The sequence below is a fragment of the Enoplosus armatus genome, chromosome 7 (assembly GCF_043641665.1).
Source record: "Enoplosus armatus isolate fEnoArm2 chromosome 7, fEnoArm2.hap1, whole genome shotgun sequence".
Classification (NCBI taxonomy): Eukaryota; Metazoa; Chordata; class Actinopteri; order Centrarchiformes; family Enoplosidae; genus Enoplosus; species Enoplosus armatus.
The window spans coordinates 18,400,895-18,427,137 of record NC_092186.1 but is presented as its reverse complement, the minus strand read 5'-3'; the positions used below and the strand labels follow the sequence as shown (position 1 = coordinate 18,427,137).

The 26,243-nt window shown below is 41.1% G+C and overlaps 1 protein-coding gene across 1 annotated transcript in view; it reads left to right on the top strand.

Annotated features, from left to right (window-relative positions):
* ptprsa (protein tyrosine phosphatase receptor type Sa) overlaps window positions 1-26,243 on the top strand; it is a 127,451-nt gene that overhangs the window by 61,540 nt on the left and 39,668 nt on the right. Inside the window, exons 10-17 of the mRNA XM_070908940.1 lie at window positions 4,739-5,008; window positions 5,167-5,748; window positions 6,602-6,738; window positions 6,856-7,000; window positions 14,124-14,444; window positions 16,908-17,101; window positions 18,425-18,451; window positions 19,621-19,738. Of these exons, the coding sequence (XP_070765041.1) occupies window positions 4,739-5,008; window positions 5,167-5,748; window positions 6,602-6,738; window positions 6,856-7,000; window positions 14,124-14,444; window positions 16,908-17,101; window positions 18,425-18,451; window positions 19,621-19,738 (1,794 nt within the window). The remainder of the gene's footprint in view (window positions 1-4,738; window positions 5,009-5,166; window positions 5,749-6,601; window positions 6,739-6,855; window positions 7,001-14,123; window positions 14,445-16,907; window positions 17,102-18,424; window positions 18,452-19,620; window positions 19,739-26,243) is intronic.

Below are 26,243 nucleotides of genomic sequence, written 5' to 3'. Positions count from 1 at the left end.
CCATGCAATTGGGATTCTTTATTTTCTTTGTTTCACTGGCACTACATTTTATAGGTAGGATAGCTTAGATGCCACACACACACACACACACACACACACACACACACTCACACACTCACAGCTTTTGAGAGGTTACCGCATCATTGACATGTCACAGTTGACCAATACACTTGAATGTTCAGTCATTTCATACAGGTCTAGCTAATGATAGTGCAGTGACTCATTTGCATGTGATACTGAAATTTAGACACACAGTTAATGTTGTTCCCCAACATGTCTACTTGGTTTTAAGATTTATCATTTTCTCTCCCAAGATATAGATTGATATGCTGTAGTATCAACTGACCTTGAGCTCTTGATCTTCTGTTGTAACCAAAGACCACATTTATTTATGTGTCAGACACACTGTTCATGCTGTTGACAGGTAGACTCTCCCCCCGCTTTCCATCATCTGTGTTTTCCAAATTGTAGTTTGATTACCTGTCATTCATTATAGAGTGCCCCAGCGCCATGAAGCCTTTAAACAAGGACATTTTTGCATATTTGCTCAGTGATTTGTGTATTTCAAATTTCACTGGCCAGCCATAGCCAAAAGTTACCAGCATTTGGCAGGTGGCTGGTGTTAGCTCCCACATTGCCCTGACAGTGTAAGTACTCAAATGTGAACGGAGACATCTTCTTGTGGGGAAACCTCATTCACTCAGCCACTACAGCTCCCGGTCCATTGGCTGACCTGAGCCCCAGGGAGAGAAGAGCACCATCAGACACATTTTGAATTGGACGTTTCCTGTAAAAAACAGACCCTGTTCACCCTATTTAGTTTTCACCATACTTTTGGATTGGAGGCAAACTTCAAGCAGAGACAAATCATAGCTGAAAAACATCTAATAGTATTGATGCATACCTCTTTGTTGAACACAGCTGCACTCTGGTACTGTCTATGCTGTTCAGACATAGTTCTTTTTGTGGATTTGTTCAGTTTGATTTGTTTCCTTTCGTTTGATTTTGTGCGTGTGTCTGGAACAATGCTATATTTGGGAATGGATGGCATGCTTGGATGGGCTTGGGTGACATTTTTGGATTGTATTGGTTCCCTGGTGTCTGCCCAAGTGGATGGGGGTGCACCTGTATATGTCACTCATGCCATAGCCACACCCATGCATGTCCGTGTGAGGAATGGGCTGCCCTTTCACCTTTGTTGTTTCGTTAGGCATTTTTTGACAAATTAGACTGCAGATATATATTTTCTGTCCCAATATGATGGGCTTTTTTTTTTTGTTGCCTTTTTCAATTTCAACACGTTTTTTAGAATATCTTTCCATTTGGACGTCCTAACTAAACAATAATACCTGTCATGATGAGACAAAGCATAATATCTCAACCAAAATGTGTCCCATTGTTAAATTATTCTTATTTTTTACAATGAGATCAGAGCAGAGCAGGTTATGATCCTTTGATGTGTTTTTTCTTAAAGAGCCATTTTTGCTTCTGATGGAGGCATTTTGTTCAGATTGTAATCTATGGAAATTTGGCATTTTGTAAAGACAGAATACTATTTTAATCTGCTATGGACCATTTTTCTTGGTACATGTTATGCCAAATCAATGTGTGATTTTGTGTACCACAAAAGGTCAGTCATTAACTTTTTGCCCTCAAGGTCAGGTCATGTTTTGCCCAAGGTAGTAACATGATTGACATTAACGGTGTATTGCAGGACTGAGAGGATGCATGTAGAGTAGTACAGAGGGCGGCTAATCAAAAGCCCAACAGTGTCCGCAGAGGGTCTCCATCCTTGTTTGATTCAATCTCTAAGTGTAGTTGACTATGAATGTTTTAAAAATCTTTTTACACGTAAAGCAGTGTATGACATGGCTGTTAAAAGCCATTAGATGTGTTTCCACCATTTGGAAATTGCACATAGTGCTGGCTTGCTTTTATTTACTAACTTGCTTGGCTCCTGTGATCGTACTGTATGTACATTTTAGTGATTATTTCGGTGCTCAGGTCAGTAAATGTCAGTTCTCAAGTACAAAATCCCCTCAGAGTGTGTGTAGGTGATATTTGTGCCCATAGTTTGTTGGAAAAAGTCAAACTGTCCCATGCAACGATCATAAGAATCCCATTTGGATCGACACGGTGTATTTTGGAATGCTACATATCCTTGATCCCCTCTCAGTCCTCCCCTGACTCTCCCCCTCCGTCCCCATCCACCCCCCACACACACACCTCACATCCGCCCACCCAAAGACTTGCCAAGTTACATTTGCATTGAGGTGCAATGTTTAAGGCGGGGAGGAGGGGAGGTGTAGTTGATTCTTGATTTTAAGCCCCAGTGTGTGAGACCTCCAAACCCACTTTGAGTCATGGTCTTCTTTTTGTTTTTGTTTTTGTTTTATTTACAATCACAGTCTCCTTATTCTATCCCCCCACTTATGCCCTCCTCCTCCTCCTCCTCCTCCTTCCCTTTCTCCGACAACCCAAACCCCTCCCCTTCCCCTCTGCGTACTGTACAGTATGTCTGCGTGCCCATCCGTCACTGTCTGTCTGCCCGTCTCCCTCTGTCTTCTTGTCTGCTGTCTTGCTGCTTGAGTCTGTTTTGTTCTGCCTCGTGTCTTGTCTCTCGTCCCTGTCTTTCCTGTCTTGTCTATCTGTCTGTCTCTAAGTCAGCTCTTCCATTTAGTTCATCATTTTTTACTTCTACATCTGCTTCTCTCTCCTTGAACTTCTTTGCATCCCAACAAACATTTTGACGTTTAATAGATGTAGATACTTTGGTTTGACCAGTGTTGAAAAGCTGTTTAAGACACACATGGAAGTTATAGACCTCTGTAGTAGCCTATAGCTGTATATATTTGTTTTTTTTGTTCAAAATAAGTACAAAACTGTTAAATATTTACTTTTTAATGCACCATAAGAGGGTTTTCCCAGGCTCAATACATGTTGGTACCTAACCATTAGGCATGTAAAACATATTTTCTCTTCTGACTATGTATGTTGGAAGTTTGGCATTTGACTGTCAAAACAAATACTGTCGCTCACAGATTTATATAGGCAAGGAAAACCCTGCATTATATAACACTTGTTAAATAAAATAAATAATAAATGTTAAATGTACTCAGTTAGTGTTGAACTTGGCCACCTCTTGCATGACACTATTTGTCAAGTGCTTGCTGGGATGCCTCTCATGAACACACAGTGTTTTTGCTAACTCATACTCTTTCACTCTCTAACTCTTGCATACTGTACACACGCACAGTCATGCCTATACCAACGCAAAATATATATACATCCATGTATATGCACATGCACACACGCAAGTACACAGTACCTTTCGCGCCCTTCCTCTGCGTCTCAGAGTCATTATCAACCTCCTTCCACTCAACTCCTATCCATGAGTTTTGAGCTCCTCCCTGTCTCCCTCTCTTAGCTGTCATTCTGCCCTTATTCATCTACCCCTTTCACTTTCCCTCTATCTCTTTCTTGTTCTTTGGATTTCTACTCCCTGTTGATCCAGTACTGTTTCTTGACTCCAACACTCTGTGATAGTAGACTCTCTAGCTACAACTACTATAGTTCTTTTTCTATGTATTTCTAGGCACACACCTTGTTCCTCAATACTTATTTTGTGTTAACTGGGACTGCGATGTGACAATGTGCCACCATCACATTTTGTCACATTTGCTGGAGAAAAACAAAGTTTACACAGCATTGAAGTGGGTTACCCCCCCCTTCACCCTCCTCCAAACCTCCCCCTCTCTTTTTCTTCCTCTGTCACTCTTTGCTCCTCTGTTCCCTTTCTTTCTATCCTCTCCTCAGATGCTTTATCCTCTATCTTGTATTTCTTCTTTCCTCTCCAATCGTCTTTTGTCTGGGCATGCTAGCGACCCTTCAGTTATATTCCTCTATGCATTTTATCTCAATTTTTATATCTGATTTTGTTATCATTTACTCCTTAATTTACCTCGGTCTATTTATGCATGCTGTCTGTGAAACTGATAGCTGCATCTATCAATGGAACCGTGTCAGATCTTAATAAGGCTTTGTCCAGTGGATCTACCCTAAACCACAAAAATCTGATTAAAGTTTCTCATCTTTAAGATATCTAGGTAGAAGAGACAGGTGTCAAGTGCAAACTTACGCTAGAATGTGTTTAGAGACCTTGTAGAGATGGTCAATAGCCCAGTAACCCTACACTTCCTGTGCTGTGGGAGGAGCCTGTAATGGCCTACTTCCTGTTTGGCATGAGTGCCTGAGAGGACAGGAAGTTCCAGGTTGCCATGTTGGCCTTATGTGATAGCATTGTCACATGGCCTTTACTACACACCTTCATACTTTGTGATCAGGTTATGTGGTAGTTGTATACATGTCAGCAGTTCAGTTTCAAAGATGAGAAACTCGTAATAGATTTTTGTGTCTTTAATTGTGCTGTGATGGGTCAAATATTGGTCAATGGAACCTTGTTGCTATGAATCGTTGCTTTATTGTTAACCTACATTGTTGTTGAAGCAGTTCTGTTAGTTTAGTTCCTTCTCATTATTTGTATATTTTTATGTTTTGAAAAGTCTACTTCTTTTATATTGTGTTTCAGTTCACATTTACCATGTTGAACCTTTTGTGTTAAGTATATCCTTGAGAAGGGTCCATTTTCATCGGCCTCTCTTGTTACCTCTCTTTCTCTTCTTTTTGACTCCCTTGCCCTCTTTTGTCATCCTCTCCCCTTCCTCATGCCTTCTCCCAGTCCGGCGGGTGCCTCCTCGCTTCTCCATTCCACCAACGAGTCAGGAAATTATGCCTGGTGGCAGTGTGAACATAACATGCGTGGCAGTGGGGTCGCCCATGCCTTACGTCAAGTGGATGCTGAACTCAGAGGACTTGACACCGGAGGATGAGATGCCAGTGGGCAGGAACGTTCTCGAACTGAGCAGCGTCCGTGAGTCAGCCAACTACACCTGCGTGGCCATGAGCAGCCTTGGTATCATTGAAGCTGTGGCGCAGATCACTGTCAAATGTAAGAGATAACTGTGCTCATGAGGAAGGGTACTTGTGAAGACAATTATGTGTATTGCTATAATATTCTTGGGGCATTGTGAAGGAAAAAGTTGTCTTTTTTGCTGCAAAGGTCTTCAATCATTCTCCTCTTTCCTTCCTGTTTTGTCACCATAACAGCTCTCCCCAAGCCCCCAGGTACCCCTGTGGTTACTGAAACCACTGCCACCAGTGTGACCATCACCTGGGACTCGGGCAACCCAGACCCAGTGAGTTACTATATCATCCAGTATAGGGCCAAATCCCCAGACAGCAAGTATGAGACGATGGATGACATCACCACTACACGTTACAGCATCGGTGGCCTCTACCCCAACACAGAGTATGAAATCCGCGTCTCAGCCGTCAACACAATTGGCCAGGGTCCTCCCAGTGAGCCAGTAGAGGCCCGAACTGGTGAACAGGCCCCTGCCAGTCCACCACGAAACATCCAGGCCCAGATCATATCCCAAAACACCATGATGGTACGCTGGGAAGAGCCTGAGGAGCCCAATGGGCAGATCAAGGGCTACCGCGTTTATTATACTATGGACGACTCCCAGCCCATGAACCTCTGGCAGATTCATAATGTCCAGGACAGCCTCATCACCACTATCCAGAGCCTGGTTCCTCAAGAAACATACACAATCAAAGTCCTAGCATTCACCTCTGTAGGAGACGGACCCTTCTCTGAGCCGATCCATGTCAAAGTACTGCAAGGAGGTGAGAATATGAACTCACAGAACTGATTTTTGTCAATTTTATTACTGGTGTTAAAATTTTGAAAAATGTTTTTCGTTGCTTTTTGTTGAATTTCATGTCAATCAATTTTGCGTATAATAGGCACATGTGTAATGTTCAAATATTGGCAAAACCAAGTTGCTAAGATAAGTTTTACAGAAATCCGATGAATGCTACATCTGTCCTCCAGCCTTCTGCTTAAGGAGAAGACTTTGACAACCAATGAAGAACATCTTCAGCTGTTGTGCATCAGCAGCACATTTTCTGAAACTTTAGATGTGCCTGCTGCCAAAGAGACAAGTTTTCTCCCCTGCTGTGCAAGGTTCACCCACACATCTGTGGCCTCTGCAAATTATGACAAAAGTCTGTTTGATCATGGCAGTCTGAAAAAAGAAACAGCCAAATTTCAGAAGGAACGAACATCTGAGAACTCACCAAGATCAACTTCAGAGCTGAGTGAAATCACTCCATCCAAGATAGGGCAAGGAGGCACATCCAATTTCAGAGACCCCACAATAAGCAGAGCACAATTGTACCTTGCTTGTCACTGGGGCACACACTTTTGTACATCACTATAATCTATTCCTCTCAATTTAATTAAATTGTAATCCTTGGCCATTTGATGCCAAATCACATTGTGCTCATTGTGTTAGTGTGTAGATAACAAATCTGCTCTTCTATTAAGAAATAAAACAAGAAAAAGAACTTATTTGACACATTTTTAAGACTTTTCTTTTTCAATGATAATTGGAAAATATGTATTATAATAATTTCCATGTCTTTACTCATTTCTAGTAACATATCCTGCAACAATGTCCTTTGTTCTGTTCTTCAGTTCCAGGTCAGCCATCCAAATTCCAGGCGGGTGCTGTGTCTGACACCAGCATTGAACTGACCTGGGAACCTGCCTATGAGAAAGAAGGAATTATAAATTATGAACTTCGATACATGGAAGGCAGTGTTGGCACCCAGGCAAGACTTTTTTTTAATGTTTCGAGAGGTGTACATCATCTCTTAATGATCCAGCATTAGATTTCTGTAAAACCATTTTAAATCAGACTTGTCAATAACTTTACTCTCTGTCAACAGATGAAGAAAACATTTGGACCCACGTCTTCATATGTTGTGGAAGGTCTCCGCCCAAACACAGAGTACCATTTCTCCCTGGCAGCCATCTCTAATAAAGGCATTGGAGCCTTCACCAATGACATATCACAGAAGACCTTGCAAGCCAGTATGTAACCATTTATTCAGTCTTCCCTCCTGTTCTCTATGTGTGTTGGCTAACAAAGGGATTCTCCCCAGTTAACTGAGTTTATTTTGAATTCTAATGAGGTTATGTGCTTTTTCCTTTTGACTGGAACTTGTAAACTTTATTTCTCTGATTTCAATTGCATCATCACCTTTGAACTATGACTGTGTTTTTCTCAGACATAATCAAGGTTCAAAGTTGATCAGAAATGGTGAACTACATGACAAAGTGACTTAACTGATGTGTCGTTGAATTCTTCCTAAAACATGTGGTTTGATATTTTTGCATGTAATCTTGATTTTGTTAACCTCAATGTGACAATATGACTTTGGTATTTTCTACCGTATGTAAAGTGACATTTACACTATGAAGGTTTTTTGTTTTTGTGGAGAGTTAAGGCTGAAATTAAGCTACAAAGGGCTAAAGTAACTTTTTTAGGCCGTTTTACAACCTTTTCATTTCAGAATTACCTTATTTTCTAACTTGGCTCTGGTGCCAAATATGTATGAGTGTACCAAACACTGTCAAACAAATCAAGCCTACGTGGACTGACAATTTTGGCAGTTTCTTTATTTCCCTTTCACTTTTGTTCATATTTGCTTTTCCTTTGTCAACAGCAAGTGCACTTTCTTCCCACGTGACAGAGACACAAAAAATGTCAGTCTCTAAGACCGCCAAGGCTCTCATATGAACTGTATTCAGATTGGGGATGGGGAATTGGGGTCAAAAAAAGAAAAATCAGCAGTCACCTAAAGTACTCACATGTCCACCCCCTGAATCTATTCCAGTATATCAGTTCTGCACTGATTATTTTATTTTACAGATGGCAGGAACACAACTGAATTATTTAGACCAGCCAGCTAAAAATAAAACAGGAGCGATATCATAGCTCACAGTAGTGCAAGCTGTAGAGAAAGAAAATACACACAGCTTATCCAATCAAATATCCAATAGTAGCTAAAGGACTGTTGGAATGACAGGGTATGAAAATCATGTCTTTTGGGTTTACACAGCACACAAAGATTAACAATGATGTTGTGTATTGACATTTAATACATTAATGGTAAAGAACCATGAAAATGTAGCTGGATTTAGGGGATTAGGGGTTGATCGGAGCTCGTCATTGTAGATCCTGATGATGTAGAACATAGAAAATCACAGACAAAGATGCATGTGTACATTCATTCTCAGAGTGGTTACCTTTATTGTTAATAAACTGGCTGTGCTCTGTAAGATCCTGTGAGGTTCAAACCAGAGAACTTTTACTGGGACATAGGAGAGCCATGGCGGTAGGAGTAGACTTCTTTTAACACATTTTCTGTTTCTACCAGTGCAACTTGTTGGCTGTACCCCCACATCTGGGCTGTGGGGGCTTTGGAACAACCACTTCACAGTTCTTTTTGTTACTGCTGGGATGCAGAGCTACACAGACAGTGCAGAGTCACTGAGGAGAGCGCCAGTTGCATGCGACATTCACTCCTTCCCACTGAGGGTGCTGTTGAGAACCTATCACTGCACCATTGATCTTTGATCAGTCCAGGCATGAAAATAATTTATGTTCATCCAGCCCCATTTCTGTCTTGGCGTCTCTCGAGTGTCTGTGCACATCATCACCTGTCGATGTGTTTGTGATATCCTTACCTCTGTTTTTGCATTTGTTCTTGACCGGTAAACCGCAAGCTGATTGGATTGGATACACTCCTCTGTTCCTCTTACATCACCCTACTCCAGCTCTGTTTCTCTCTTTGCCACTTGTTCCCCTGTACAATGGAACAAAAGTCCTCCTTGGAATGGCTTGACATCTCCTTGCTCACTTTGTATCCCCTTCCTTTTATGTTGAGTCTTTTGAAAAAAAATTTTTTTTTTAAGTTAGATCTTTTATTTGTTTATTAATTTCTATTACTTTCTGGGTTATCCAAAAAGGATATTGGTTTGACATCACTCTAAACAGTAGCTTGCTGCTATTTCCGTCTTTCTGTTGGGTTCTTGCATGAACCCAAGTCCACTACAGCAACTACAGCGCAGCAGGCAGAGCAGCATGTACAGACGGCACTGACATACCTTTTTCCATTGAGCAAATACGGGGGAGAATAAGTCTAACTGATGGCTTTTCTCATGTCTCTGCTTGAGACAAGGGACTCTTCCTTTTAACTGCCTCATCCATATGATTACAGTGGATAGAAAGAATAACAGTTGGTATCTGCCTACAACACAACACAATAAATAACTTGATCTTTTGGACGCTTTGAGGTAAGTGATTGTGTGGTTTAGGGATTCAGTCTGCCATAACCTTTCTCAAAGACATGTCAGAGACATTCACATATTCAGCCAATTAAACGTTTGTTGTTGTTTTTTTTGCAGTGCTTTTCTGAAACGCCAACAGGGAATTGGAAGGATAGAGTAAGCAGTCTTTATACATGACACGGTTAAATATTAAACTGGCATGTCTGCAGTTTGGCTCCTCATACAGGTCAGAAATAGCAGCATCTCTATGCATGGAAGTCAGTGAAGAGCCCTGTGACATATATAGCTTGTACTAAGTGCCTTTACAGTGCAGTGTAAGTTAAACAGTTAAAACTCTTAGCTTATTGATAAAACACCAGAAGAAAAAAGCTCATTGTATTAACAAGGAACACATAGGCCACACATGAACACACGTGCACAGAAACACAATGGGCAATAAACTGGCACAATTTTTGCATAACTACTCAATGTAGTGTTCTGTGCAGTTTCATCAAAAATATCATTAATGCCAGACTCCCGAATACCATACCATTACTATGGGTGTGGCACACACACTAATGCCCCCCACATATACAGTATAGTAAAATAGTCTCACACCCTACGATACACTATATTGAGGAAGCCTTATTTACTGAAGTAGTTGCATAGACTCAGTTATATTTGAAGATTAATGACATGTTACAGAAGGATCAGCTAGAATAAAAGACAAAAGAAAATTAAATACACTGCAAATATTGCATATCCAGTTGGACTCCAAAATTCATTCCAGAGCAAGACTGCATACAATTTTAATATTGCTTGGTTGACTTTTAGCATTGTTAGTACCATGCTCTACTCACAGCCCTACAGAACCATTTCAACCTGGATTTGAACCTAATGGACTGTCTGGCAGACTGAAACCCTTTTCCACTGAGTAAAAGAAAGACAGAAAACATGATTTCCCTGTTTGCTTTGTTGTCCATTATCTGTGGTACAAAATGTTCGCAGATTGTTGAAGTTTGTGCTCAGTCCAAGCAGCATTACCAGGGGCTATTGCCATGGGGACCACTCTGTCAAGAACTCGTGAAAAGTCACTGCAAAAAAGTTATCCTCAAAACTTCTTCTCAAATCAAAGAGCACCACAATTTTTTAATTGGCTTCTCTTGGTCAATATTACAACAGGCTGAAATAAATACATGAGATGTTACTGACAACAGTGGCCCTCATTCAGAAGCAAGGCCTCTTGGGGTATGTTGCCTTAGTCAGACCAGGTTGAGAGATCCTTTTTGTGAGACTGTTCAGAAGTGGCCGGAGTGGTTCCACAACCCGAGAGCCGGGAGGGCTCCCAGCATTCCTCTAGCTGTTATCCAGTTGCAAGGCATGCTAACAGGACCTAAGATGGACCCTGGGAGTGGGTGTTGGGGGTCTGCAGGGCCCCAGAGTGGCAGATAAGAATCCCATTTCATAGCGTCAGAATTAATTTCATGCTTTGCGATGAGCTATGAGCCAGGCCCCTGGATTGTCAGGCTTTGTTACACATTTAGATTATACCTAGAACCTGCCAGTAGCCAGTCAAGTGCTATCTCTCAAATTAAAGTGGCAGATTCTAAATCCTCTGTATTTAGCCAAACAAGCAGTTTAGCCCCCCCACTTACTGTAATTGCAGGTTTTTAGATGTATTGGAATATTTGTGTGAGCCACAGCATGGCCATTTGGCATCGGGGGGATTAATTCCATAATGATCTACAAATATGAACATCCTGTCATTCGAGGCTTCTGATGAAAATACAGTTCAAATGCAGACATGTGCTTATACTCTGATAGCAAAAGCATTGGCAATCTGTGTCATTTTAAGAGTTGACCACAGGCATTGAGTAATGGTCTGTGTAGCTAAACTGTTAGCATTAATGTGTGTAATTTATATCCACTGAAGAGCACTTTTAATCTGAAGGGAGTCATAATGATTAGGTATGCCACCAGTACTTGACATTGCAGACTTTATACCCAGAGCTCTTAGTCATTTCACAACAGACTTTAAAGTCAAAGAGAAGGATATGAATGCAGACATGACTAATTATTTGTCAAATAGCATTTAGGAAACTCTTTCAGGGAAGCTTCAAAAGAACCTCAAGTGAAGCATTAACTGAGTTTCTTCTTTTGTGGTTGTATAGTTCTACTATCCATAATCCTACCACTGGCCTTCATGGGATATGCACTTTATTAAAGCTGTGCCCCAGCCAGTCTTAAACCATTATCAGGCATGAGGATGCCTGTGCACTGTGATAGCATGGCCCCTGTCAGATTCACAGCCTTTTCCACACCACAAAGATTGAGAACTGAGCAATCATTCTTGACGTGGAGAGTTTGCAAATACAATATGAGCAGAGGAAAGAAGCTGAAAGGCTCAAAATCCAGTAAGACCGTAAGTAAATAAGCCCATTGGACACAGAGAAGGGTTTGGGAACTGTGGCTGAGGTCTTGTCCTATTTGTTGTGTGCTTCAGTTTTCACCGGGAGGAGGCCTTTCTGATAGTCAAACCTCCTGTTTTTTATTTTCGTGTTTTTAAAGCTGTTCCATCCAAAGTGACGCTGCAGTCAGAACACTATCATTTAACTTTTATGAATTGAGCAATACAAGCTTTCGGTCTTGTTTCCTCTATTCTTGTGTCATTGTGGCATTCTCAAAATGGCTGTAAGCATTAAGATACATAGACACAGGGCTATGAAATGGGATTTTTTTTAACTAATTGTTAACACGGATGAATGTTTGTGTACATGACCGAGTGCAGAAGGAGAGAATATCTTGGGAGTGAGTGTTCTCCCTATGGCTTCCCCTCTCACAGTCTTGTGGACCCTCCGGCCCAAAGAAACATGAGTATTAAACAGCCCTGGCTACAGCACAGAGCCAACTCTATCCCTCTCAATAATTGGTCCAAAACTAATTCTCAATGGGTCAAAATTAAAGGTACTTACTGATTCAAAAATGGGGATAGATCTCTAAATTTCTGGTATGCTGTTTGAGAGGGAAAGTGTTGACGTTCACTGACTATAGAGTAAGCACGCTCTGTAGTCAGGTGCTGGTGGTAAGAAAGTCTTTCAAATGTAGTATTTGTGGGAGTCAGGTACGTATGATGCAAACAATGCTTGTGATATCTTTTTGTTTGTTTGTTTGTTTTAGAAGTTCAATGTTCTTATTTTCTGTTGTATGCTGAGTATCCTGTTTTCTCATGTTTTCTCATGAGTTGTCATTTTGAACCTTAACTGTTGTTGTGGTTCTTTCTTTCGAGTCACATGGGTTACAGAGAAATTAATTTCCCAGTACCCTCCTTCAGTTCATAATTTATTTCTTCAGCTTTTGTTTTGGAATGAGAACATGCTGCCTGTTAACATGGGTTTCATTTGAGTTATTATTAAGTTGCTGTGTGTGGAATGCCTTTTTTTCTGGTGGTGTTTCATTTTGTTTTTGATTATTGTGCTGTTTTTACCTTACATAATAGACAAAAATGTAATAATGAACTGGGTTTGTCACACCAAGATGGAGGGAATATATTCTCACACAAAACCATCGTAGGGGATAGAGGACACCCGACTTGGATAGAAATATTTTCATACATGTCCTTTTATCTGTATAATACCAAACTCTGGATGAGAAGTGAAACGTTTTATCGCTCCTTGCACAGCACACTCTCTGGACGAGCACAAGCTGTGTAAGAGCTTGGCACAGATTAGAAGCAAGAGGCATTGAATTTGATTTAGAAAGTTCACAGATGTGTAGGTTTTAATATGTTTTGGAAGAACACTTCAGACACAAATAACAGCCTCCATGTTGGAAAGCTTTTATACTGTTACAAATTCAAAAGTAAAGGCTAGACTACCTCCCTACTACCCTATACTTGAGAAAAATATAGCTTGTTTTATCTTGTGCTAATTTGGCTGAAAAGCAACAAATAGTTTTCAATCGATTGTTTAATCATGCTCATTCAAGGTAAGATGGATGCTGTTTGCTACCCAAGACAAGACAATTGCTGCCAGAAATCTTTATCAATTGAACCAACAATGCACATTAACACAGTTTGAATATATTCATCTTATTTTATACTGGGTGTATGGACATGACAGTATGTTATTAATCTTCATGTGGACAGCCAAGTGGCTTAGTGGTTGCAATAACTGCAGACTCTGAAGAGGAAAATTAGGGACTTAGTGCTCACGACTGCCATGTTTACCTGGTTGCTAGTTTTTAGTTTTAAAGGACTAAAGCCACAGCTCAATGCCTGAAAATAACATGCACAATGGATATGTTCAGTTAACCACAGTTTAACCCTTACGTTTAAGTTTAACTTAACCATCAGTTTAGTGGTCAACCGTTGTCCTGACTGAGTTAATGTCAAGCGTCAACACTCCACTACTGCTAAAAGCTCCCCACTATTCCTAACCAAACTACATTAGCAGCTTTGTTAACCTTACGACAAGAAAAATTCTAAATGGAAAGAGATAACAGCTGCAGTGATCCATCACATAGCAAAAGAAAATATTTAGGTATAAATCGTATATCGCGGCATAGCCAAAAAATATCGATCCCCAGGTATCTCACAAGGGTAGCCATCTTGGTTCATTATTACACAACCTTGTTCCATTGTCCATTTATCTCTCTTATGTTGACATTTGCTTGATAATTTTATTTTTATTTTAAACATATTTTTGCCTCCGTCTTTGTTTTGCAATTTTTTTTTTGAATTATTCTTATTGTTTTTTTTTATCCTTTTATCATTTTCTTTATCTCTCCCATCTTTTTATTTTTTTGTTTTTCACCCCTCCCTTCCCCCCTTCCCCGTCCTCCTCGTCCTCGACCCCCTTCCTTCCTGTCCTTTCCACCTCACCAGAGCCCTCAGCCCCCCCTCAAGACATTAAGTGCAGCAGCACCAGCTCCACCACCCTGCTGGTAAGTTGGCGCCCCCCACCTGTGAAGAGTCAGAACGGTGTCCTGGCGGGATATAGGGTGCACTACCAGGTGGTGGGCCCGTCAGAAGGCGGCAGTGACGATGGGGAGCCCATGGAGGAGCCCACAGTCCCTGCCACTGAAGAGCAGGTGCTGCTGCAGCGATTGGAGAAGTGGACCCAGTACCGCATCACCGTGTCTGCCTACACTGTGATTGGACCAGGCCCTGAGAGCGAGCCCCTGATCTGCCGCACAGACGAAGACGGTACATGAATCTCTAATGTGTAGAGGCTAAACTTAATGTGGAAATTCGGGTATTGTTTGTTGGTTTGATGGTGTGTGCCCTTGGCAGTGGATGTATGTTTTTGTATGTACAATATGTGTGTGAAGAAATTGTTGTGTACATGCATGTGTCATCACGAAAGAATCACATGAAGAAAGTGGCAAATTAAAAAGCGAGAATAGAGGATGACACAGGGAACACTATAGTGGACGCTTTAGAGATACATAAAGCTTTTTTTATTACCCCGACGAGTGTGTATGGACTCTGCAGGTATTGAGAAACTCAAACAGCCAACCCCAGTGTTTGGAATATAGAACACATACATATAGATATACAATGAAATATAAATTTGACAGCAATAATCCAGACTTTAGTCCACTGTCTCTGGGACTGTGCTAAAATAAGTGAGTTTTGGGGGAAAGTTAACAATGTTACTGCTAAGATTGTATCTCTACCCCTTGACCGTTTTTATTTTGGAATTGCACCCAGGTACCCCATAAACACAGAGAGTTAAACAAATTCTTCTTGATATGTGCTTACTTTAAGCAAGCATCTCCTGAAAAAATGTTAACAGACCTCGAGTAGGTCAATGGCTGAGAAAAATGTCCTTCTGTCTTTCAATGGAAAAGATAACCTACATTCTTAAGGGCGAAAATGACTTTTTTGTACCAATACTTACCAATACCAAAAGTTTTTTTGTTTGGTCAATATCAGACGGTTGAATATGGAGAAGGGGTCCTGGGAAGCTGATATGCTATAACACTGTCCTGTGTAATGATTATTGTCATCGCTAAGTGAAAATAAATAAGAATTTGTCTTGGTAGAAAGGTTTCAGAAGCATACCAATGTCTTTGTCCATAAGTAACAGGACCACGTACAGTTGTGTAAACCATATGAAAGGAAAACACTTAAAATAGATAACACACTTGGGAAATCAAGCGTGTTGCTATTAAAACATAACTAACCAAATGTAGTTCATAATAGCTACCACATCCCATATCCTGTCTCTATCTGTAGGCTTTTAACAGTGTCCCATTGCTCAGCAGAGAGCCATAAGCATTTATGAGGGCTTTACACTGCAAGGCCATATCTGTCTGTGCATTTATGGCGAACCACCTGCTGGTCAAACCAGCAGGTGTGTGTCCACTAACGTTGCAAGTCAAATCCCCTTACTTTAAAATTTAGTTGAGGAAAAGGAATTAATAACATCCTCCCTGTCCCCAGCAACTACTCTTATGGTGCCCTTGAGCATGGTAGTCAAGCCTGACCTGCTCCACTGAAACAAAAATGCTGAGTGCATTAGGCGTGACTATATGGGCATAAAGCAAGTTGTTATTGAAAAAGAGCAAATGCTCAGTTGACAAGTTTTGGATGCAGAAAATGTTCAAATAGATAGATGTTTGGTTGTATGCACTGCTGGCCATTTGATACACTTTCCTCTTCATGTGCAACCACTGTGTACCTCAAACTAAAGATTGTGATTGGAAAAGACAGAAAAGCCAAGATGCTTGCAAAAACATCTCAACATCTCAAGCAAAACAATAAACATGATACAGCTAAGTTGGATAGCAGAAACTAAATGACAAAGGAGAAAAGCAGTTGAGCAATAAAATATATAAACTGACAGGTAAAGATGAGGGTATGTCACAGCACATCTGAATCATTGACGGATGGCTGACATTGACTTCTGTTCTCCACGATCCATTTCACATCCATTACCACAGCATTTTAAGCATTTTTTCTGACACTGATGAACAACGAGCGTAACAGTAGAGATGAGCTTGAATCCTTACCTTACCTGTTTTAAAAGACACCAGCATCAGGAATTGCAGGGGTGAACGCCACATTGCACTGACAATAGCTATAACAAATTTCCTGGTGTCATTACGATAATAACGTGTGACAGAGAAGTACCAGGTAAAGAAATAGGAGCCAGGGCAAAAAGGTGGAAAATATTTTGGTAATAAACAACAGTGGTGCATGATCCTGGGGAAGATGGGGGAAATGGGGTTGTGATTTAGGGGGGAAGAAGGGGACTTGAAGTGTTTGTGGATGAGCAAATGGAAGCAGTTTTAGTGGAAGAGCTCTATTAATGGCACATCCATCTCAGAAAGGGCCAGTCCATGGCACACCGAAAGGCCTGGAAGCGAGGCCTTCCATAAAGGCTTGTCATTATGACTGAGAGCTTCCCACTGATGGTAGACAGACACGGCAGACACATATTGAAAAGGTGGAGGAGGCAATAGAAAGTCGTGGTGGTGTGTGTGTGTGGTTGCATGTGTGTTGAGGGATATTGTACTGCGAGAGGACTGACACTGGAGTGTGTGTGTACGGGGGTCATTAATGGTCATGACACAGTTTTATGTGTTGAAACTAGAAGATCAGAAACACATTTTTTCAGCAATAAAATGATTCTGATTTGAGTCTTTGTTTTGTTACCCACAGTTCCTGGGGCTCCTCCAAGGCGAGTGGAGGTGGAGGTCCTCAACGCCACAGCATTAAAGGTGATGTGGCGTTCCCTGACGCCAGGCAAGCAGCACGGTCAGATCCGTGGCTACCAGGTTCACTATGTACGAGTGGAAAATGGCGAGTCACGGGGCCTGCCCCTCATCAAGGACGTCATGCTGGCTGATGCCCAGGTATGACCATCTCACAGTTTCCTCAGCGAAAATCAGTTATGTCTTAAACATTTTAAATACCTAAATTTCTGATACAAAGAGACTTTAAGACCAGTTAAGCAGGTTAAAACTACAGTTACTGATGCAATGATTAAAACCTCATCTCAAAGAAACTTTGCCAAACTTTTTATATCACACAGACTGCAAATTGTGTACTTCATCCTTGCCGTTGTGGCTTTGCAAATATTGCAGGAGTATGGGAAGCGATATGGGTGCTCTTCCCTCTTGAATTTCATTTCATATTGCTGTAATATTCTTCCCCCCTCAGCCCACAACAAGAACTGTAATCAAAGCTTCACTCATCTTGTCCCCCCTTCTTCTGCCTCCATGGCTTTTATTAGGAATGTCTAGACCCCTGCTTTATGGCAACATCTGCCATGAAATGTCTGATTGTGTGCTTGTATCAAACGCAAAGAGGGGGCAAAAGTAAAATTGGCATGAAAACATTTCACCAAAAATCAGCCTCCAGTGACAGCTAGAATTGTAATAGAGCCCTGCATAATGGCCTGTTTTTCTTTTTTTTTCTTTTTACAAAACTTCTGTCAACACAGTGTTGGAGGAATCCTGCCAACGTGAGACTTTTGTGCACAGTAGCAATCATCCAAATGGAAATTATAGCCTTGAAGCAATAGGGTAAACAACACGGGAAATTATTGTAAGCAATTCAACATATTTTGGGAATGAATGAATCCAAATCTATTTTTTTCCACATGAATGAAGGGTCCATTCAGGCCAAATGCCACCAGCGTCACATTGGCATTCTTGGCATTTAGCTGACCCACAAATCCCAGAGTAGAATGAGCTCAAATAACTTAAATTATAAGATCCAAGTAATGCACCCAGTAGTATACAAAGAATGCTAGGCAAAAAAAATGTTTTAGTGTCATTTTTTTGTTAGTATATTCTAAAATGACCTCATCATTAATCCTTTCAAAGCCACATCTTAATGTCACTACTGGCTGAAGCCATCAATGATTTAACAATAAGGTAGCTTATTGTTAGCTGCACAGTAACATGGTTAAACAGCTCCAGGCCCCACAGGCAGACCTATATGACTCTCAGTCTTGTTTCAGCTGCTTCTCATAACATAAGCTTCAAACAGCTTCTCTCTCTCCTGACCTCACAAAACCAGTGACCTATTTCTGATACCAAACCTCTGCTCCCAACCTCTAATGCCCCTGTCTCTCACAATCCTATTTCTTCCCTTTCTTTTCTCTCTCTTTCTTTGAAAAAAAAAAAAAATTCTCTCTGCTGCACTCTCCTCTTTGGCGGGGGGGGGGTTAGTGGGAAACGGACGATACAGCTGAATATGTGAGTACGACGTTTCGCCTGAGTGCTTTGTGTAGCTGAAAGGGTATAAACAGTGGGTATTGCATCAACCTGGTTGGATTCACAGTTTACACAACCCCTCCAATCTTTATTCAACAACTTTGGATAACAAAGTGGCTCAGAGGTTTCACCTCTGCTTTCTGGCCAACCATCCACTACACTATGTCTACGCCACTAAGAAAAAAAGGACAAACCTCTATTGCCAGCTAGCTTCTACAAAATGATGGCTGATGCAATATCCACTGCCCAATGTGCCTGGAATGCTAACGCTACTTGTGTCATGCTGTGTGTTGATACAGTATGTTTTGTCTCGTGCTCTGGTGGTGTGTGTTTTTTTTCTTTTTTGTGTGCGTGATTTTTAAACCATATTATTTAATTTTCTATGTGGTACCCTAAGTTCACACCCTTTTTTTGTATCTAAATATTGAGACAGTAGTTTACATAACATCCATATATGACCCTTGAAACCTACTCTAAAATCCTTATCACATCTCTGATGATCATTCACAACTGCAGATTTTATTTTTTCAACAAATTCTACACTTATTTTGAACCCAGATTTGAAACCCCAGTCCATCTGCATTACGTGAATACCATCTCAAGTGCAAGACAGTACTTATAGCTCATTTACCTTTATTGACCTCTCCCATCCCTCTGCCAACCAGCCTGTTAAAAACCTCATTCTGCATTCGTTCAAACCTGCTCCCTTGAAAGATTCATTAGAATTGATCGGAAGCCTCTCTTTGAAGAGGACTCAAGGAAACTTAATGGCTGAGGTAAAAATTGCCAGCGAATGGGCAGGAAGTATTCAGCATGCATTTATGCATTTTTCACAAATTTAAGTTGTTGATTTTTTGCTAAAGGAGTAAGGGGAGGGGGGGGGGGGTGCTTTCCCATTTACATGCCTAATGTCCCTCCTCCACCTTGACATTTCTAAGGATTTACTTAATGGAATGGTCTCCCATTACACTGCGGGAAAACGTTACATTTAATGCATACCTCTTGAAAATGAATAAAGAGGACCAGGACACTTCACTCAGATTAACATTCTGCATAAGGCAGTTTGAGCTGCATGAAGGGGGGTGAAATCATCAAAATTCAAGACACATTTTGACATTTTCCTGTTCCTGTCTCTTCCCTGTCTCCCATAGGAAATGGTCATTGGAGGACTCAAGCCAGACACCACTTACTCCATCACGGTGGCGGCATACACCACCAAGGGAGATGGAGCCCGGAGCAAACCCAAACTGGTGGTGACCAAAGGGGCAGGTCAGTACAAGGATAAGTCATTTATTTGTTGGTTTGTTTACAGAACCTTTCTTCATGCAGCAGTAAAGGTAGTGTATTCTTTTTCCACCTGGCTGAGGGGTACCTTGCCTACAGGTTCCTCATCTTTTCCATCCAGCTGTTACTGCAAAGCTACCATCTCTCTGTTTGATTAACAACATTGAAGGGACCTTCATTTACAGCCACAATCTGGTGCGTTAACTGATCCAAATCTATTCGGAAGATCTGGAAAAGCATACATGAACAAATGCAAGAATTCTAGACATTGTATTAAGTGCATTAGGCGTCCTTATTAAAGGTATGTCTCATGTTAAGACTTTTGCATTCATTTAATTTTGCAGCACTACTGAATTTTATCGAAGACATTTTTTTCCACATGAAACATTCTGAGGTATATCTGGATTCAAGAACAGTTCAGTCAGTTAAGTTGATGTTTGCTTCTATCAGGGCAGTATTTATCATTTGAATCATGTTCAGAAGGCTATCCGCAGACAGCTTGAAAATGCCTGTTGGGTTATTGGTTTGAGCTCTAAGGATAAAATACTAGAGGCTAATGCCTGCACACTACTGTACAAAGCCTTGTCTTCTTCAGAATTTTTCCCTGTGACCACTGGTAGGCACACCAGTTTTACTGGACCGCTTGAGCCTGTTTGGAAGCTAGCAGCTTAGTTACCATGAACATGATCTTAACCTGTGAGGCTGGCTGCTTGAGAGTGTGAAAGCCTTCTTTGAGAGAATTTAAGGCATCAAGCCAAGATAGGAGCGTCCTTTTATGTGAGCATCTGTGCCAGTCGGCTTTGGGAGGCTTCAAAGAGCCAATATGTACACAACTGCATACATACATTGTCACTCACACATACTCATGAGTGCATACAGTCCCCACTACTGATCACAGACATACATGCAGACCTATGCTGTGGTATTGCATGCAGCAATGTGCACACACGGTCATAAAACAAAACATACAAATAGATACACACACACGACACATCCTCACAACCCGCCAGATCCTGACAGGTGTGTGTGTTACAGGCGTGAAGGAGTGTGACGCTGCCGAAGGGGCTTGAGTGAGTGCTGTCACTCTCCATCCTCCTGTCAGGGCCGGCTGACAGATATGCCAGTCTAGCGCACTCTGTCTGTCCCTCAGAGGGAAAGCCTCTCCTTTTTTATTATTGAAGTGTAAAGAAATGGTTTATGCCAGGGGGCCAGAATAAATAGAAATGGCGAAGGGGTGAGAGGTGGGGAGAAGACGAGCCTCAGCAGCCTTTTTCGGAGGTAAAGTGGTTGTCCTCCTTGTTCTGGAGGATGTTAGGATGACATGGATGGCTGGGTTCCCACTGGTTATGGTTATGGTTTCTGATATACCGTGGGATTTCCTGAGGTCTGTATCATGCAAGGAACAAAAGGATTTTTTTTTCTTTTCCGGGGACTTAATGAAATGTCAGAGAGTTTAACAAATGGCTTCCTTGTGACAAACAAGGACAAAATCATTGAACTATACATTAGGACCAAATGATTACAAAGACCAGTCTCCCCTTCTTACAAGCCCCTCTATATATATGATGTTTTGTCATCTGTGTTCTTCACCATACAAACTGATGTTGCAAAACCGCTCTTTCAAGTGGTTTTGTGTAAACTCATTCATAGTCTGATGCAAATAAATGAAATATTTTACTCATGCATGCTTTTTCTTGTATGCATTTTTAAAACACACAACAGCTCTTAAAATATTCTTTTTACAGACTTAAAGTGAGCAATTACCCCCAGAAACTATGATGTCATAGTCTTGTTCTTTTCAGGAAACATAAAGGCCTGAAATGCAACATCAATACTGAACATTATGAGTATTTTTCCGTACCACTTCAAAGCCACTTCACATCAGTCTTTTCATCTTCCAGACATTCCAACAAGCCTCTCTGGTAGTTTGGTGTATCAGAAAGTATCTAAAACAATTTCAGGATTTTGTGGATATAAAAACAAGTAGAACTGTGCACCTATTTGTGAGTCACAGACAAACAACATTCATTCTGTGGCTGGAACTGTCTTTGTTTGCTGAATGAAAGCCAGGTTTGAAAAGTGCCTTTTCATTTCATTCATTTATACTTTCCAAACTCTTGCTTTGAGGAACAAACTTAACCATGGCCAACGTGAGAGAAGGTTTTTGAAGGGGCCAAAGGGAGTCTTTATTGACAAAAGATTTAAATGTTTGTGTCTGAAAGTGTTATTCTGCCATCCCATCTTCATGTGGAAGTGTTTTTCACTGGGCGGCTGAAAGGAGCAGTAATCAATGACCATCCTTTTTTTATCTTGGTTCAAGTGGAAAAGATATGTTGTTCCCTATTATAAGAAAGTTTAAGTAGAGCTAACCAATCAACAAAACTCAAAGCAAAATGTAACAACATTTTACAAAGACATACAGTATGCAGGAGGTCCTCGGACCCCTAACTTGAGACCCTCTGAGCCCACAGTACAAAGAAAAAATCCTAAAGAAATCTTATAACAATAAAAATGGAATATTTGGGGCGGGAGAGGGATGCCTCAGGAGGATGACTGATGTGTGTGTAGATCCTCATATGAGGGAGGAAGGACTGACCATCTTTTATGAACATAAAATAAAGGCTAATAAGGGAAAACAAAAGTTCCAACAATATAGCCTACACCCATAGTTCTTCAAAGCTGCATATGGCAACTTCACACACAGGGGTAGCTGAAAGTTGAAGATTTAAAATCCCAGAAGTCATGAAATTAATTGTTAAGCTGTTTCAGTTCTATACTTGCTGATTGTGTACCCTATATGCAGTCCTGTATTAATGTTGATAGCGCTCTATTTTGGCAGTTAGTATTTAAGTTTTACTGTGTATCATTTTGTACCCCCAGGCAATGATGTAAAGCTTGCAGAGGACCTTTTATGTGTGCTGTTTGTAATTATTGGAAGTGGTTTGCATTATTCATTAATTGTACTGCAAGTCAGAGTGGATATAGATTCAAATGAACTGCGTCATACTGTTGTTAGACAGGCACTGAAGACATTAGTAGGGTATCCTGCCCTTGTGGTATCTTCGTGGCTTACAAACTCCCATCCCCCAGCCTCACAGCACGTCATTTCTATTGTTGCATCCTGTGACAGGATGCTGAGGGATGCAAGTGTGCGTGTTTAAAAAGGTGACTGCAGACAGCTGACTTGAATCAGCCCTGATTCCATCATTGCTTGTTTAGTAACTTGTTTAGTAACTGATTGGCCCTCTCTCTTTCTCTTCTCTCTCTCTCTCTCTTGCTTCCTTAATAGCTCTTGCACTCCAAATGGGCCGTATGAAATTTGTTGCAGATTTGACTCCGTGGCATTTCCTACCCTACCAATTACTTCCCTCTATGAACCCCTGCCACATACACTCCTTCAGTAAGCAGACTATGTTAAAAGCAGAGGGAAACGAAGATGGAGAGTGATGGACTTGACATGAGCTTTAAGGTTAAAAAAAAACTCTTACCCCCCCATGTCCTTAGATATGTTAAGTCTCTATAGTGAGGCTATTGCTACAGGTTAATCAGTGGGAGATTTTTTTCTATTATGAAGGAGCTCAAAGCAGAGAACCTTACATCCGTGGCAACAGATGATTAAAAAGTGCATAGACGTGCATCATGTTATTTGCAGGTAATATCTTTGTTTCTACGTACATATTGGTGTGAGTGTGCATGTGTGCACTAGAGAGGGAGGAAATGAGAAGGAAACCTGATCGCCCCTTTCTCAGTCAGACTGAGTGAGTGTCAACAGCAGCCTGTTAATACTGTGGCCTGATGGGAAACGTGCCGGGAGGCCCACAAGGAGGGATTGAACCAGGGTTGGCCCTGAAATGGACGCAGAGAGAGAGGGATGGAGGGGGTAGGGGGGATGAGGGATGGGGGAGGAGGTTAGGAAATGAAAGGGGGGATTGGGCAGTGTGCAAGGGGAGTGGAGAGATGGGGAAAGAAAACGGGAGTGTTAGGGGGAGAGAGAGAGGAACACTAAGGAGAAGAGAGGGACAATCAAGGTGTCCAAGAACCCCAGAATCACTCATATACAAACACACACATACACACGTCTGCCTCCTCATATGCCTGTTGGGCCCTCTTTGCAGCAGATTGCTCCTTGTCCCCAGTCACCTTCATCATCCCTCATTCACTCATCTTTCACCCCCTCACTATGCCCTTGGTCTCTCTCATCACCCTGTAGCGCCACACACACACACACACACACTTAAATACACACACTGTACACACCATGAACAAAACCCACCTCCTCCCAACACCAATCTGCAGGCTCAGTACCTGTCATCCTTCTCCCCAGTGGTCTATTGCACAGGCCACTGTTTTAAATTTACAAATAATGAAATAGTTTCAGGCCAAGGTTTGTTGAGGTTAGAAGCGAAGCACAGAAATTCAGAATGGAAAACACACACACAGAGTCATCACAGGATCATTATCTCTGATTCTATTTCCTTGATTAGCGGTGAGCATGAAGGCAGAGTGGGCTTTTAAATGACACCAAGCTGAGATATAGTATGTAGCCGAGGAGTATTAGGAGCATTCGTCTCACCCAACACTCGGTGCCCCCGCCTTTCCATTACCGGCAAAGGCTCAGCTGACTAGCCACCATCCACCCACCAACCCTCCTCTAGCAACAACCCTCAGAAAGACGACCATTAGCAAACGGAAATGAATAATACGAGCAGAGGGAGGGACTGTGTAGAGTGGATTACGTTGTGTGTATGTTTTTACTACGCACACATTAAGACCTGCATCTTGGCACAGAAATATACTATATGTAGGCACACAATAATACTTGTTCCACTGAGAGGGAGTACTTTTGCCTCAGACTAATGTTAGCTTCTCCAAATTACCTTAAGTCCATACTGGGCAACAAGCCAAATATCTCTGTATGCAGGTGGAATGGTGATATGCGATAGGAGCTGGAGCTGGCTGCTAAGCAGGGCCTGTACATACATAAACACATATATGCACAAAGATACACACAAACAGATGTACGTAAGACGACATAAAGTGTACAGAAAATGGCTCAAATAAATGCTGTTTTAATTTAAATGTATGTAATGTTACAGTTAGCAAACTTTGGCTTTATAGTGATGAAGAAGGCAAATGTATCCATAATTGTGGCTGGTTAAGATAATGATGAAATGTATGTTACACATTAAACCAGAGTTAATAATTTGTATTCAGCTTATTCAGCGTTTTAAATTTATGCTGAGAATGCTCTCAGTGCCAGGACCAAAGAATTTTGCTGTCGACCCAGTTTGCAGACCCAGTTGGCTTTTTGAACAGAAATATACAGAGAGAGCCAATATTCTCACCAATCGTCTCACAATCTCATGAATAAAATAAAATAAAATTCATAATGGTAAATAAACTGACTTGCTTTACATTATTTATCTAGTCCGTTTTATAATGCAAAAATAACTAGTGATTGACTTGTGATTGAGTACATCACTAACCATGTGTATGTCCACAATTGTAACCTCACTTATATTTGCCAGTTATCTGTGCTGCCACTGCCTTGTATTTCTGAAAAAGAGGGGACGTAGATGAGTGGGTCAAGATAGAATCTATTTACAGAGAGATCTGGCTCAAGTGCGAATCAGCCACACTCATCTCTCACAAAGCTTTGACGGCAACTTGAGAACTGAAGGCTTCCCATAACTGCTCCTGCCTCTGTCACACTGATGGGGCCTTAAAAGGAGAGTTAAGATGAGACGTGTGTCATCCATAAGAGCAGCAAAACTGGGCCACTCTGAAGAATGGTGTCTAGACCCCAAGCATAGATCATCCATTTTACAACAAGAGATGACTCTTACAACTGAAAGAGGCACTGTTCTCTGCTTAAAGTTTTAGTGATGCTTTGCACTACAGAAATGATTTTGGCTGGAGCTTACATGTATCATGAAATGGTAATGGGTACAGCGATCACTCAAGAATTTAGAGGCTCTGAGGATCTCTATACAACACAACCTGTCTCCATTTGTTAGGATGCAATCTGATGAATGGCGAAATAAAAATGATTACTGTAAGAGTAGATTCTATAATCTGTTTATGTTTTACGATAGTCACTGAGAATTCTTGATTCACATTGGTTGGCAGTCCATGTCTGTTCTTTCATTGTACCTTACAGTGCTTCAGTAGTATACTGTAGGTATCAATAGAAACAGTGCTGGGGCTTCAATGCCTTATGATTTAGCTAAAGAGCATTGAAATGGTATGCTTAAACTCAATGCACTTTAGCATTGCTGAACTTGTGAAACGTGAACTTCTGCTATTACCTGGTTCTGACCTATATTTTGCCTAGTAACATAAGAAGGAACAGAAACTTCATCATTAAAGAAAAGTTTATAAAAAATGAATGAGTCTTATCTTTAATTTGATGTCATTTCTGATTGTTGGCAAGTGACCATGATATGAATGGGATAACAAAAGTGTTGTTTTCCTTGTAAAAAAGCTCTCC